At 37.0% G+C, this 13,253-nt stretch overlaps 1 protein-coding gene across 1 annotated transcript in view; it reads left to right on the forward strand.

The window, feature by feature from the left end:
- The window catches only part of RPGR (retinitis pigmentosa GTPase regulator), a 56,678-nt gene extending 50,205 nt beyond the window's left edge, over positions 1-6,473 (forward strand). The window contains exons 16-17 of the mRNA XM_009580182.1: positions 5,066-5,194; positions 6,264-6,473. Of these exons, the coding sequence (XP_009578477.1) occupies positions 5,066-5,194; positions 6,264-6,473 (339 nt within the window). The remainder of the gene's footprint in view (positions 1-5,065; positions 5,195-6,263) is intronic.
- The last annotated feature ends 6,780 nt before the right edge of the window (positions 6,474-13,253 follow it).

A 13,253-nucleotide genomic window follows, 5' to 3' on the forward strand; every position in this document is an offset into this window, starting at 1 on the left:
TCTTAGATTCTATGTCCTTTGTAGACTCCTACATTTAGATACCTTCGTTTAGGCTAATAGGAAGCATTGCCTTTATGATAGGATCCAAACCTGATACGTAAGTTCACTGTAAGCAGAAGTTCATATCAGTTTGACTTTGGGACTGATTTTCATGTGAATATGTCATGACTCTTTACTATGTGATTAGGAGAAGTTCCTCCCTCAGAACTTGAATCCTAACTACTTTTATTGCCCACACTATATGGAACATCAGTATTTTTGTTGCTAACTGCTTGACCAGTATCTCCATATTAGCAGAGCTAGAGATACTTCCATGTGCTTATGAAGTGGGATAAACATCTTCAGTAGTTCAAAGCTGGACTAAAATCTTCTTTTTACAATTAGCTGTCGTTACACATTTTGCTGTGTTTTGTAGATGCATGTTACAGCGTGCATACATGCCCTACTAATCTTACATTTCTTCCAGTGTGAAATGGCTAGGTTGAATCCCTTCCATAGGCCATAACTATGCTAAATATTTGTGAAGACTGTTTCAGTTTTGAAGGGACCAAAAATAGAAAATTCTGGCTTTCTCACAGATGTCTAAGTAATTCCATGTCAATCTGATACTCCTCTGGAAGACTGAATGTCAGTATTTTATCAAGTGGAGTTCTTTTTTACATTTTTTACAAAGACAAAATCCTGTGCATGTGTTACCTCTAAACACTTCTGTACTGACTGTTGCAGTGTACCCATAGTGGTACCATTCAAGTCTACAGGTAAACTATACCAATGATAAATAACACCACTTCCAAAGGAGTTTAGATGAAAACATTTTCCGTTTTTATTGTGCATTATTCCTCAGATATACTGGTATGTAAGAAGCAACCTTTTCTCAGCTCCTAGAAAGGTGGAAGAATTATTAGCTTTTGCTTTCCATCATAGATGCTGGAATATATTATAGAAGAGTCAAGTTTGTAAAGAGTTTGTCATGTTTAGCTTCATAATCAATCTTCCCAGTAAAACAAAAAAAAATCAAGAACATTTCAAAAAAAGATCACACCCTTCTGAAACCTGCTGTCATTTTCCTCCTACCTGTTTACTTGTTCGAAATGCCAGGAGACAAGATTCTTACAGTGGTTGTGCTTGTTCTCAGAATGACTTTCCATTGTGCGGAGCCCCCAGGACGTGACAGTGGGATCACCACAGGGAATCTTTTGCACTGCTGCCGGGAACCTGCACAATAGTGTGCCAGGGCACACGACCGGCTGGTAATATGGAACGGTGTGCTCTACGGTATTGTGTGTGTCGGCACTGCTGCTCAGTCTACTTGCTGTGTGAGAAGAAATGGTCTCACTGAAATATTCTGCACTTAGTTTTCTTTTGTTAGAGTTGAAAGCAGATTGCCTTTTTCACTGTTTGCAGTGAAATTCTCAGACTGGAAAGGTGATTGGAAGAAGCCTCAGTTAAGGAAGATACCTGGGAGATACCTGTTAGGAGAAGGTCTTTTCTCCAGTCGTGTGAGCTGAAGTGTTCATCCGTTGCAAAATGCTGGTTGTTTGGGTCACCATTGTGCTATGCTACAAAAGGGACTTTCTGCCAATGGCATGTGGCGATTTCTGCTTTTATTTCATTCCTAACATTTCTAGAGCTGGAATACGTAGCTGGCAATATAACGTACTACCAGGGTACCTTCAGTTTCCCAGGTGCTCTCTGTAGCATCAGCGTGTGGTTAATGTGTAGCCTGAACTCCATGCTGGATTCATCTTTGCTGCCAGCCTGTTTCACAGCAGTTCTCAGAACGTGGTGCGTGCTGCGCAGATACTAGACGCTGTGGAGAACTCCCACTAACTCTGCTGCACATGCTGGTATGCACAGTGAGGCTTTTTATCCTAAGTTTAAAAATTTGGTCTTTAAAGCTGCGAAGGGCACCACAGACAAGCCTGTGGACAATGGGGCAAAAGAGAACAATGTAAGTGGTACAAGCTGAATGTCTGTGGTATCATTGTGATTCTTAATTACAGGTGTGCTGTTGTGCTTAAAGTGGCGGAAAGCTTCTAAGTAAGGTCCGAAAATACTTTGCTACAGAGTTAACTCACCCAGAAGAGAACAGGCCAGGAAACAACTAACCTGTTAAGCTTTTGCATACCTCTAACATTCTTGGCTAAGCAGCCTTGTGTTCCAACCTCTAGAAACATTAGCTAATGGTCGCCTCCTGACTAGCAAGTTACCTTCTGATGAGCATAAAAACAGTCATTGTGGAGACAACAAACAAAAATTTAAAAAAGTAAGAGGGAGTAAGGAAAACATTGACGAAAGATAGGAGAAAGCATTTGGACCTGCTATACGAAGGTGTTCAGAAAAAGACCCATTCCTCTAGCACACTTTCAAAAGAGCATGCAGATTGTTCACACCAGTTCCCATCATGACCTAGGCTGCAGTGGAACAGAAGTGTTTTGTTGTTAGGTTTCTTTAACATAAAATACCGGTTCAGTACCTATATTTCAATCAATCATAGAAGAAAAGCATCAGACTGCAAACATGTAATAGTACGTCTGGGCACTCTGATGCAATGATAAGGGTTCACTTGATTTGACATCAGAAGTCCATCTTGGACTTGGTTTAGGCCCTTGTATTTCTGCAATGGGAGGGAGAATGTTTCTGTTTAAAATACTGTACTTCATAAATACATAAATGGCATAGTAATGGCAATCTGATTGAATGGAGTAATAAGGATATAATTGGTTCTTTTTTCTACACATTTTTACAAAAATAGCATTTGCACTTTTAAAAATTTATTTTACTATATTGAAGTTTTATCCTAGGCTGAAACCAACTTAAATTCAAATTATAGTGTCTATATTGAATCAGATGAATAAGAACATTGTATCTGGTATTGTTTTATTAATTTTCTTGGGAAATAGATTTTAATGATTTTTTTCAGTTTTGGAATAACTACTGCTTGTATTACTTATGCATATTTCAAACTTTTAAAATAAGTATTTTGTTTCAAAAAAAAAGTTTGTTTTCATTGCTTTTCCATTAAGGAGACACATTAGCAAGACATAAAAGTCAGCTGTACTCCTAATGTTCACTGGAGGTCTGTTTTTTAAAAATCTATTAAAATTAGCAAACCCCAAATGAGGGCTCCTGTCTTTGTCCTTACTCTATCTACTCCTTGGAACATTTTCTTTTGAGTTTTCTTGTTCTGAGTCAAATTATGATGTACGATGAACTGGTGTAGGATGAAGACCATGATAGCATTGTGCAGCATGAATTTCAAAATTATGTTTTGGCCATTTTGTCAAAGGAACAAAACTTGTCTGGAGATGAAGAGACAGATGATGATGATGAAGAAGAAACAGAAGAAGAAGAAGAAGCAGAAGAAGAAAAAGAAGAAGCAGAAGGAGAAGAAGAAGCAGAAGGAGAAGAAGAAGCAGAAGGAGAGGAAGGAACAGAAAAAGAAGAGGAAATAGAGGAAAAATATGAAAAAGAGAAACATAGTAAAACACCTGAGGGAGAGAAAAGCAGTAATAGCACAGTGGAAACTGTAGAGGTAAAAGCATTTACTCCTATTAAGTTATTGGCCTCTGAAAGAATTTGGTTCTATAACTTATATTAGTTTGAATATATGTGTTCTTATCTTGGAAATGCAAAGTTGTTGTTTGGGGTGGCTTTGGTAGAGGGGAGGAACAAATATGTAGGTGTTAATAGTTTAAAAAAATTTTTTTTAACAAATTTGAACGTAGAGATTTCATTATTTTGTCTCTCTATAGACAGAAGAGACTACTCAGAAAGAGACCATCATTCAGCAGGGTAAGAATGCAATTCCTAAGAACTGGACCAGTATGGACATTCCAAAAAAAAAAAAAATTCAAAAGATAAAACTTTTCTAAACAATCTCTATTACAAAAATACTGAACAATACAGTTATTGTCAGTAGTAGGTAAAGCAGTTCTTGAGAGGTGATGAAATTTGAGAGGCAAAAAACCATTACTAATTGTTAATGATTCAGAAGAAAAAAATACTTTTTCCAGTTATGTATTGGAGGAGGTCCACGTGAAGGACTTTCTCTTAACAGGACTGTATCTTACTTGCTAAGAGCAGTTCTAGTTGTGCGGTGACAAAGTAATGGTAATTGTATTATCTCTCAAGCAACTTCTTTAAGTGCCGTGTTTCTTCACTTCAACAGAGAAGCTTGTGAAAAGTCTTTCTCTGTCAACTGACATTTCCTCATGTTCACAAACAGATTATTTTAGGTGAAATGTGGTAATTACTGAACATTGTTTAGAGATGCTGAAGATGTAAATCTAGTTGTTGCTTGTAGTTTTGCTGACAGTTTGAGCGAACCATATATTCCTTTAGAAAAGCTGGGGAGCATGAAGTTGGGTGCCCTATATGCAAGACAAGTCAAAAATATTTATTTTATTTTAGAAATTCTGGAATAATCTATAATTGTTCTTCTGAAAGAAAATAACAAATGTGGTATAAAAAAGACCACTGCCTTAATAATGAAGAAGCTATGCCATTTATTTTCAATATTATAATGGAAATAGCTTGTCCAGAATGGATGCTTAAATATTTTTCCATCATCCAGTGATCTGGAAGTTTTGATATTAAGTTCTAAATTTATATCATTCATACAGGGAGTATAGGAAAATTTAAACCCGGGAACATCAACTCAGATGGAAAGTTTTTCCTTTCCCAGAATTGTTTCTATGGAATAAAATTCATGCTGAACCATAACTCCTGCCCTAAAAGTCAGCTTTTCCAAATTAGAATATACTTTCAAAATCAGTGTGCAAGACATTGTCTTCTGTCAGCAAGAGGAAATTATGAGTGTCAAGTCAAAACATTTTATATAATGTCACTGCCATAAGTGTTCTGTTCTTGAAAATCGAGCATCTGGAGAATAAAGTAAGGGCATTATGTAGAGAGATTAAAAAAATAAAAACATTCTTGTCAGGCTGGGCATCAAGTTGAACTGAATATTCTGATTGCTTTTTTTTAAGATCCACATTTTATTTAGTGACTTTAACTTCAAAAATAATTTGAATAACAGTTTTGTCTGCTCTTAATTTGCAAGAATCAAAAGGAAGTTAATATAAAGGTTTGTATTATTGTAGAGAAAGAAAGCACTGACAATCACACTGTGAACAATTCTTCAGAGAACACTGATGACCAAATAACTGGAGGAATCATTGGGAGAAAAAAGGTGCGTGGCCTGATTTTTCCTTCCAGTTTTACCAGTGACCAGGAAGGCAGCAGGCAGTTACTAAGCTGAAGCAAATACCGCAATTGATCTGATCTGCATAAACAATTAAACTGCTGAGCAACCTGTTCCTTCTGTTTAAGATTTGATTTGATTTTGTGATAAAATAACTTAAAGCTGTCCAAATAATTGCTCTATTAAAATAAATCATAGTACTTCTGTGAGTAGAACTGAGATAAAGCCCATTATCACCTGTTCATGTATAGCGTGCCCATAAAAGACAGGTTGTTAATCACATCAGATTTTGCTGAGGTGAAAACTTAGGACTTGATTCCTATGGGACGTTATCTAAAAAAATTTTCCACCATATTTCTCTCTGAAAGCAGCAGCTGAGCTAGTTGACCTTGTATCTATTTCCAACGTGCACTGATTTAAAAAGTGTGGTTTTTTACTTTTTTTTTTTTTATATATATATATATGCATGTTGAGGAGTACCTTATATGGAATTTCTTACAGGTTTAGGATCCAAAGGCTGCTGTGGCTGGCTGCTGTGTTTCCTGTTGAACAAAGACCTTAAGCACCAATTAACTTCAAGCACGTGTGTAGTCTCACTGACGTAAAAACACATTGTCACTAACTTTAATGGGACTACACACATGTTTATAATGAAGCGTATTAAGCATTTACTGCTCTGGGGCTTTGCAGATCTGAGCCTCTATTTTTGGACCTTGCCTCAGACTCTTGTTTGAAAGGAACGCAGATAATTTTGCACCACTTGCAGTATTTTGCACAAACTGTACAGTGTGTCATTTGACAAAATGCATTCATTTTAACTTCTCTGATTCATGTGTGCTATTTTGACACATTTCAAATATTGCAGCAGAATGTTTTCCATTAACATTTTTTAAATAGTCATTTTGTTTTGAGAAATGGTTTGTTTTACCAAGGAGAAATTTGCAACCTAAATTGACCTTGATCAAAAGGCTTTGTGGTTTTTTAACCTTGAATTTCACAGCTAACTGTTTTGGGCATATTATTTACCTGTTTTTTGCTTCAGTTTTCCCTGTTTAAGCGAAAGCCACTGACAGGCCAGAAGAATGTATGTAGCGGAAAGGAAGATAGATCTGGAAAGCCATTACAGAGTGAACAAGAAAAAGAAAAGGAAGATTTATCTGGTGAAGACAGTAAAGATGAAAACCAGAATCATACAATGGAGAATTCCAGGGAAACTGTGACTAATCAGGACAGAAGGATGAAATCTTCTACTTGTATATTACTCTAACACTGTTACAGTATGTAAGAATGTGACAGTCTTAAAGCACATAGTGCAATTTTTACTTGAAAACAGTTATGACTCACTAGAGATGTTGATGGTTGCTTTTTTTATTGATTTGATTGCTGTGATTTTAAACATGCAGACCATTTTCTTGATATTTATTGGTAATTTTAATAGTTGCAATTGATATGCTTATCAGCATCTTGCTGGAGTTCTGTGGCCTTAACTGTTGGTATTGTAAAACAAAATATATTTTTTTATGTGAAAAGTTGAATACAGGCATTTCATGGTTTTTGCTAAATAATTTTATTCTCTTTCAGTCTACAGAGTACCACTTTCAGTGTGATACTCTTGCAAAATTATAATATTTGATGTAAGATATTATTTGGTTTAACAAACTAGGTAAAATATTGAAGTTCACATTTTAAAGAGGGTACTCAGTTACTTAGAAATACATATGCCTTTTTCTGTTTTGACTTAGAAAAATAGCAATAAAACTTTCAAGTTAACATGTAGGCCATTATTGAAGAAGTTACTTAAGTATGTGCCTAATTTCATATATGGCAGTAGTTCCATTGGAAACAGTACCTAAGAGTAGTGTAAGTATATAAGTAAGCATCCTGCCAAACTGGGACTTGGAGAAACCTTTCATTTCTGAGAGATGCTGAACACCTTCACTCCTGCTAAATCAGCATAAGCTAATGGGACTCTCTCCTCACAGAACCAAGCCCAATAAAAACTGGACATCCTCACTGTTGGTTCAGTTGGATTCTAATCCAATATTCTTTGAACATCCATACCTTACTAAGGCTCTAGTGAAGCTTTTCTTACAGGAAAATGATGTAACGAGAGTTACTATGGAATACATTGGTATGGCAAACAGATCATTATGGGCTAAATATTCATGTTTTTCTCAGGCAACCTGGCTTTTCTTCAGATGGGGACTGAGCCGCAGGAGTAATGAATCCCATTACTGGTATGGATGAGCAGAATGTTTGGGTTTTTAATTAGTCCACGAAGCAGAAGCGACAAACCGACTATTCTAATTACCAGCATTCCCTCTAAATGAAATTTGATTTCTGATAATTTAGTCCAGGTGAATAAGAAATATAACCCTTACCATGATGAATCTGATCCAGGGTCTGTGTTTGCCCCTTACGAGAATATGCTTAGTTTTTTATGAATATACACAAGCTCTAGCATAAATATAAAATAAATAATTATTTCTAAACTGAGTACTTTTCAGAATACTTTACAAGGGACAGATGATCTTTGTAGAAAACCTAGGAAAATGTTACTTAATTTCACTGACTTATGAACATATTTTAATATGCCTTTGGCCGTGTTTCGCCTTTGGATTATCCGTTTTTCCTAGTTTCAGAGTTGCATAAATTTTATATAACATAGTCAGAAGTCTGGAGTTGGTTTTGACCTAGAAGTTGATTCAGCTGAACGCTTTGTCCCTATCGGTACGGCAGATGCCCAGATTCTTCCATGGGGCCTCCTCTGTGCTACAGTAAGCATCATACTAAAAACCTAGATGCTTGGGTCATCCTTTGCCAGAGTTAATTAAGATCCTTTTGTTTCTGTTATTTTTCTTTGGGCTACTCTTTAGTTCTGCAATGAACCTTACATGAGGTATTTTTTTTTCTGCCAACGTGCATTATATTTTCATATTTTCTTGTTTTCCTGAATGCACATGTGGTTTCTGTTCTACTTGGATACTGTTGTGAATAGTAAAGAAGTGGAAAAGGAAAAATAAAGTAAATAGTATCCTCATTAATTTAAATAAGCTTTAATTATTTTTTAAGGGAAGATCAATCACAGAAATTGTTACCGTAAGGACAATTTCTTTTTTTTAAAATGTGAACTAATTTAGTGAAAAATACTACTTTAAAGTGGGAATTACCCTTAAATCTAACACTACAGAAGTTTATGTAATGGCTTCTAAACTGCTGTACATCAAAGCAGTTTCAGGGACTTGTACATTTATCTGGTCCATACACTTTGCTTAAGAGGAAGCAGGAGTAAATTAATCCATTCAGATGTCTTTTTTACATGTCTTCCTTGGTAATAAAAAAGATTAAACAAATAAAACAATTTACATGTACATGTGAATTACTTTAAAGTTTATTTTTTTAACAAGTTCACAATCCTATGATAAAAATGTAAGGGGGTTTTATTACTTGAAAGGCGTTCATCAACTGATGAGTAGCAAAAAGTTGTAGAAACATTTATAGTACATTTTTCTCTGTTTTTTCTTACTTTCCTAAAGATAACGGTATCACCTTAAATCTTTATTTCTAGATTTCACAGCTCTCTCATACTACTGAGGTTGTGCTTTAGAATTGCTGGTTTTCTAAAATTTCACCATCGAACCTACCACGAGGTGGAGTTTGTGCTCTTCGAAGATGTAATTGTCTCATCCCACCCAGCCTCTGGAGCCAGAAATTTTCCTTCCCCTGGCCCCTGAAAAGCAGTTAAAGATACTCACTTTGTATCAAATTTTCTCATTCAAAATTCTCTGAAAACTTTATGCTTTCTGGCATATTGCTTTTGGCTTTAAAGTACTCTGGTACCTTGACATGTTTATATAGTGTATTTTTAAAGTTTTAGAGAGAGTATATGTATTTGTAAAAATACGAAGATGGAAAAATAAAATCACTTATGTATTTCTCAATGTATACATAGATGTTCAGTGGTCAGATTCTGATACATAAATATAAGTTTAGGTATACGTTTGCTCTAAAAAGAACTGCTATTTGTGCATCTTGCATACGTATATAATGTATACATACACGCACACATATATACACTGATACATATATATGTGTATATATACATTTACTAAGATACATACATAGAGACTTACGTATATATGTGTGTATGTATATTAATGATCAAACATGTATACCTGACCTCTTAAAATTTCCATTTCATCCATATATTTACATAGGCATGTTTACTGATTTCCGGGAAGCACGGGATTCATTTATGCAGCTACCATTCCTATGCAAGTTTGTGATAAGTGAAGTAGAAAAGGAGAGAACATGCTGTTTGGGCAGTATTTTATATACCCAAAGATAATAATAACATATCAAATTAACTTTGTGCAACTTTTTCCTTTTTCTTCCAGGAAATAGTTGTATAATATGCAAACTACATCCAATCTTTGTCCCTGGGGAAGATTTTAAGTCATGCTGTTTACATTAGGGTTGTTGAAGTAAATTGAATTAATATCATAATGGTAAACCACTCTAAGTCCTGATAATCATGTACACACCAGCTAATCTTACATTACTATTGATAAACAAAGTAGGGGTTCACTTAAAATGTACTTGTGAATAAGACATTAACTTCTCCAGCTTTTGACAGCTGGCTTTTGACATCTAGCATTTTGACATTTACTTAGTGTATCGGAAATGCTTTCTTGCACATTAAGCCCATTCTGTACTCAATTTCTGTTGAAATTGCTGGCCAGGCTCCTTGCTGACCCAGAAAGGAGTGGTTCTTAAAACAACATAGTTACCCTTCCACCACCGATACAACTGTCACTACTCTCTACATTTAAGACCCCCAGGTGAAGGAGTAACACTTCACTCAGATTTATGACATGCCCCTAGCCAGCATAGATGCTTAACAACACAGAAAAAAAAATGTTGCAAAAATACCTAACATATCTGAATTAGCAGTAGAAAGGAAATCTATTTGAGTTAGATATTAAAATCCGATATTAAAATCCAATATTAAGCATGTTTAAAAATACCCAAATGTGGTATAGGACAATGATAACCATTTACTGCATCCTTGGACTATTTTCTCTCTTTAAAGTATAAGTAAACTATCTCCAAATTCCCTTGGAGTGTTTGTAAGAGCTATATTGTTCATACTATTCACTACTCACAGTGGTTTACAACATTTTCACACCCTGTTATATCTACATTCCTTTAAGAACATAAATAGTGTCCTGGTTAAGTGTGATGAGACCACTATCAGTGGTGAAAATCAGAGAAATTAATGCTTTGGTAGTAGGTCTGCTTTGCTCAGTATCTCATACTGATGAGGTCTCAAACTTCACACCTATTTCCCTTCCAAGGCTGTGTTAGAATTCATCTTAATCGCGCTATATAATTATTAGTCTCTTTTTCAGGACCAGATAGTAATGACTCAACAAAAACATTGCAAAATCTAAATCTGGCTAAATTGTTGTTCTTTTATTTGTACACAAAGAAATCTTTCATTTTCAAGACCATTCTCATTTGATGTTGAAACAATTTAGACACAGCTGTTTCCAATCACACTCATCAAAAGCTGAAGGGATTATTAACAGAATTTCAAGAGATGTTAACAGCTTTAAAAAAATTAAAAATACAGGTTTTGTTCTTCAGTATATCTATTAAACATTAAACTATGTATCTGCTGATATACCACATACTATTCTTAAAAGTATTCATGCATCATTCAGTATCTAAGAATGCATATTGTCCTCCCCCAAAAGTTTCTGGTTTGCTGGCTGCCTAAGACACTCTGTCAGTAGGACACATGCACCCCGCCAGATGGAAGGGGGAAAAGGCAACTGGTGTTCTCAGAATGTGCCTGACCTGGACTTTTGTGTTGAAATTTTCCAAAGCAAGGTTTTTGGTACTGGAGAAATTGAGGGAGAGTTAGTCTAGCCATCTGCTTTATGCCATTGCTGGAAGGGAGGGCATGTGCTGGTTTTGGCTGGGATAGAGTTAATTTTCTTCATAGTAGCTAGTATGGGGCTGTGTTTTGGATTTGTGCTGAAAACAGTGTTGATAACTCAGGGATGTTTTAGCTGTTGCTGAGCAGTGCTTACACAGAGTCAAGGCCTTTTCTGCTCCTCACCCCCCCCCACCAGCGAGCAGGCTGGGGGGGCACAAGGAGTTGGGAGGGGACACAGCTGGGACAGCTGACCCCAACTGACCACAGGGATATTCCATACCATATGACGGTGTGCTCAGCATATAAGGCTGGGGGAAGAAGAAGGAAGGGGGGGGCATTCGGAGTGATGGCGTTTGTCTTCCCAAGTAACCGTTACGCGTGATGGAGCCCTGCTTTCCTGGAGATGGCTGAACCCCTGCCTGCCGATGGGAAGTGGTGAATGAATTCCTTGTTTTGGGTTTCTTCAGTGCGCGGCTTTTGCTTGCCCTTTTAACCTGCCTTTACCTCAACCCACGAGTTTTCTTACTTTTACCCTTCCGGTTCTCTCCCCCATCCTGTTGTGGGGAGAGTGGGCGAGCGGCTGTGTGGGACTTAGTTGCCGGCTGGGGTTAAACCACAACAGGGCATGAGGCCACCATTAACTAGGAAGACCAAAGGAGACTTCTTCAGATCACTGATGCAGGGAGCACATAAGTGCTCAGGGATGGAACACACAGACAGAGAGTGCTGCCCTGAAGAACATCTCATTTCCCTAAGATATGTTATTTCTACAGCCAGGGCAGTATATTCTTTTGTGTTTTTGTCAAGGAGTGTGCCATTAAGGTTTAGGTCTGACCTAAGATAGAAAATCACTAGGATATAACTTAAGATTGTTGTTTCACACAAGAAACTATTTGATCATTATCTCTGTTATTTAAGCTTATAGAACAAGTATTCCCATTGGTCTACATCCTTCTGACATTTTTAGCCAGTGATGCCTTCTTGTAGGTTAGCCTCTAGTTGTTTCTTTTCTGCCTGTCATCTTAGGAAAACCAGCTTTCTATTAGAAAACATGAATATATCACTTAAAAATGCAAAATGAGCAAAGTCTCTTTGACAGGCATGCTATCTGCAGTGAGATGCCTTTTGAAAACGGCACTGAGTGAAGCACCTACTCTGCATGAACTGAAGCACATGTGCTGGCAGTGGGGTTTGCACAGGCATGTGCTGACAGCAGCAGCATGGTAAGATTGAGGAATTTTGTCTGTCATTCCCCGGACAGTGCTCTGCGTGACACACATCCACCTGCCTCTTTCTGACCATGTCTTCCCCTGACTCTGTTTTGCCGTTTTTCCTCTCGGCGCCTCCAGTTCCTCACCACAGCAGTGCCGACAGCAGAGCTGCTCTTCCTCCCTGTTATCTCCGCAGGTCAATCCCAACCTTCGCTTCCATTTCAGTCTCCCTCTCCAGGACTCTTTGTCAGAGCTTCAGAAACGTCCCAACGCTGAAGTCCAACCCCACCAGCCTGCAAGCACCCAGAATGCCCCCAGAGCGGGATGCTAACAGGGACCAGTGTCCTAGCAAAGAGCATACGCAACCCCCTGACATCCAGAGGGAAAAAACTGGCCCTAGGAGCTGGCAGTTACGAGCAGCTGGAAGGAGGGTTTGGTAACAGCAAACATTGAGCAACATAAGTATTCCTAACTGTCGCTGCCACTAAACGTCATAAGAAAGTAATTAATAAACTTCAAGAATTGTAAGATTTGTACAGAATTGCATTTTTTTTTTTCTTTACTATTAATTTAGGACTGTCTCTATTTCTGCAGATATTTACATGAGTAACTTGAAGTATTAGAGCATTCTCATTCAGTAAGGCTATTCACCAGGCTAAAAACACTGTGTAGTTTGGATTGGGCCCCCAGTTTGTCGTCCTCTTATCATGACTAATCAAATCTTAGTAGGGGCTTCCAAAACTTAATTACACGCAGCTGGGTTATTGGGGTTTTTTTTTCCTTATCATTCTTTTATTATTTGGAGAAAAATTATTAGATTGTTAAACGTTATTAAAAATCGTACTTCAATGAATTTGTCCCCTCCATCAAAAGCTGTATTTTTATTATCACT

The sequence above is a fragment of the Fulmarus glacialis genome, unplaced genomic scaffold, assembly GCF_000690835.1.
Source record: "Fulmarus glacialis isolate BGI_N327 unplaced genomic scaffold, ASM69083v1 scaffold15666, whole genome shotgun sequence".
Taxonomy (NCBI): Eukaryota; Metazoa; Chordata; class Aves; order Procellariiformes; family Procellariidae; genus Fulmarus; species Fulmarus glacialis.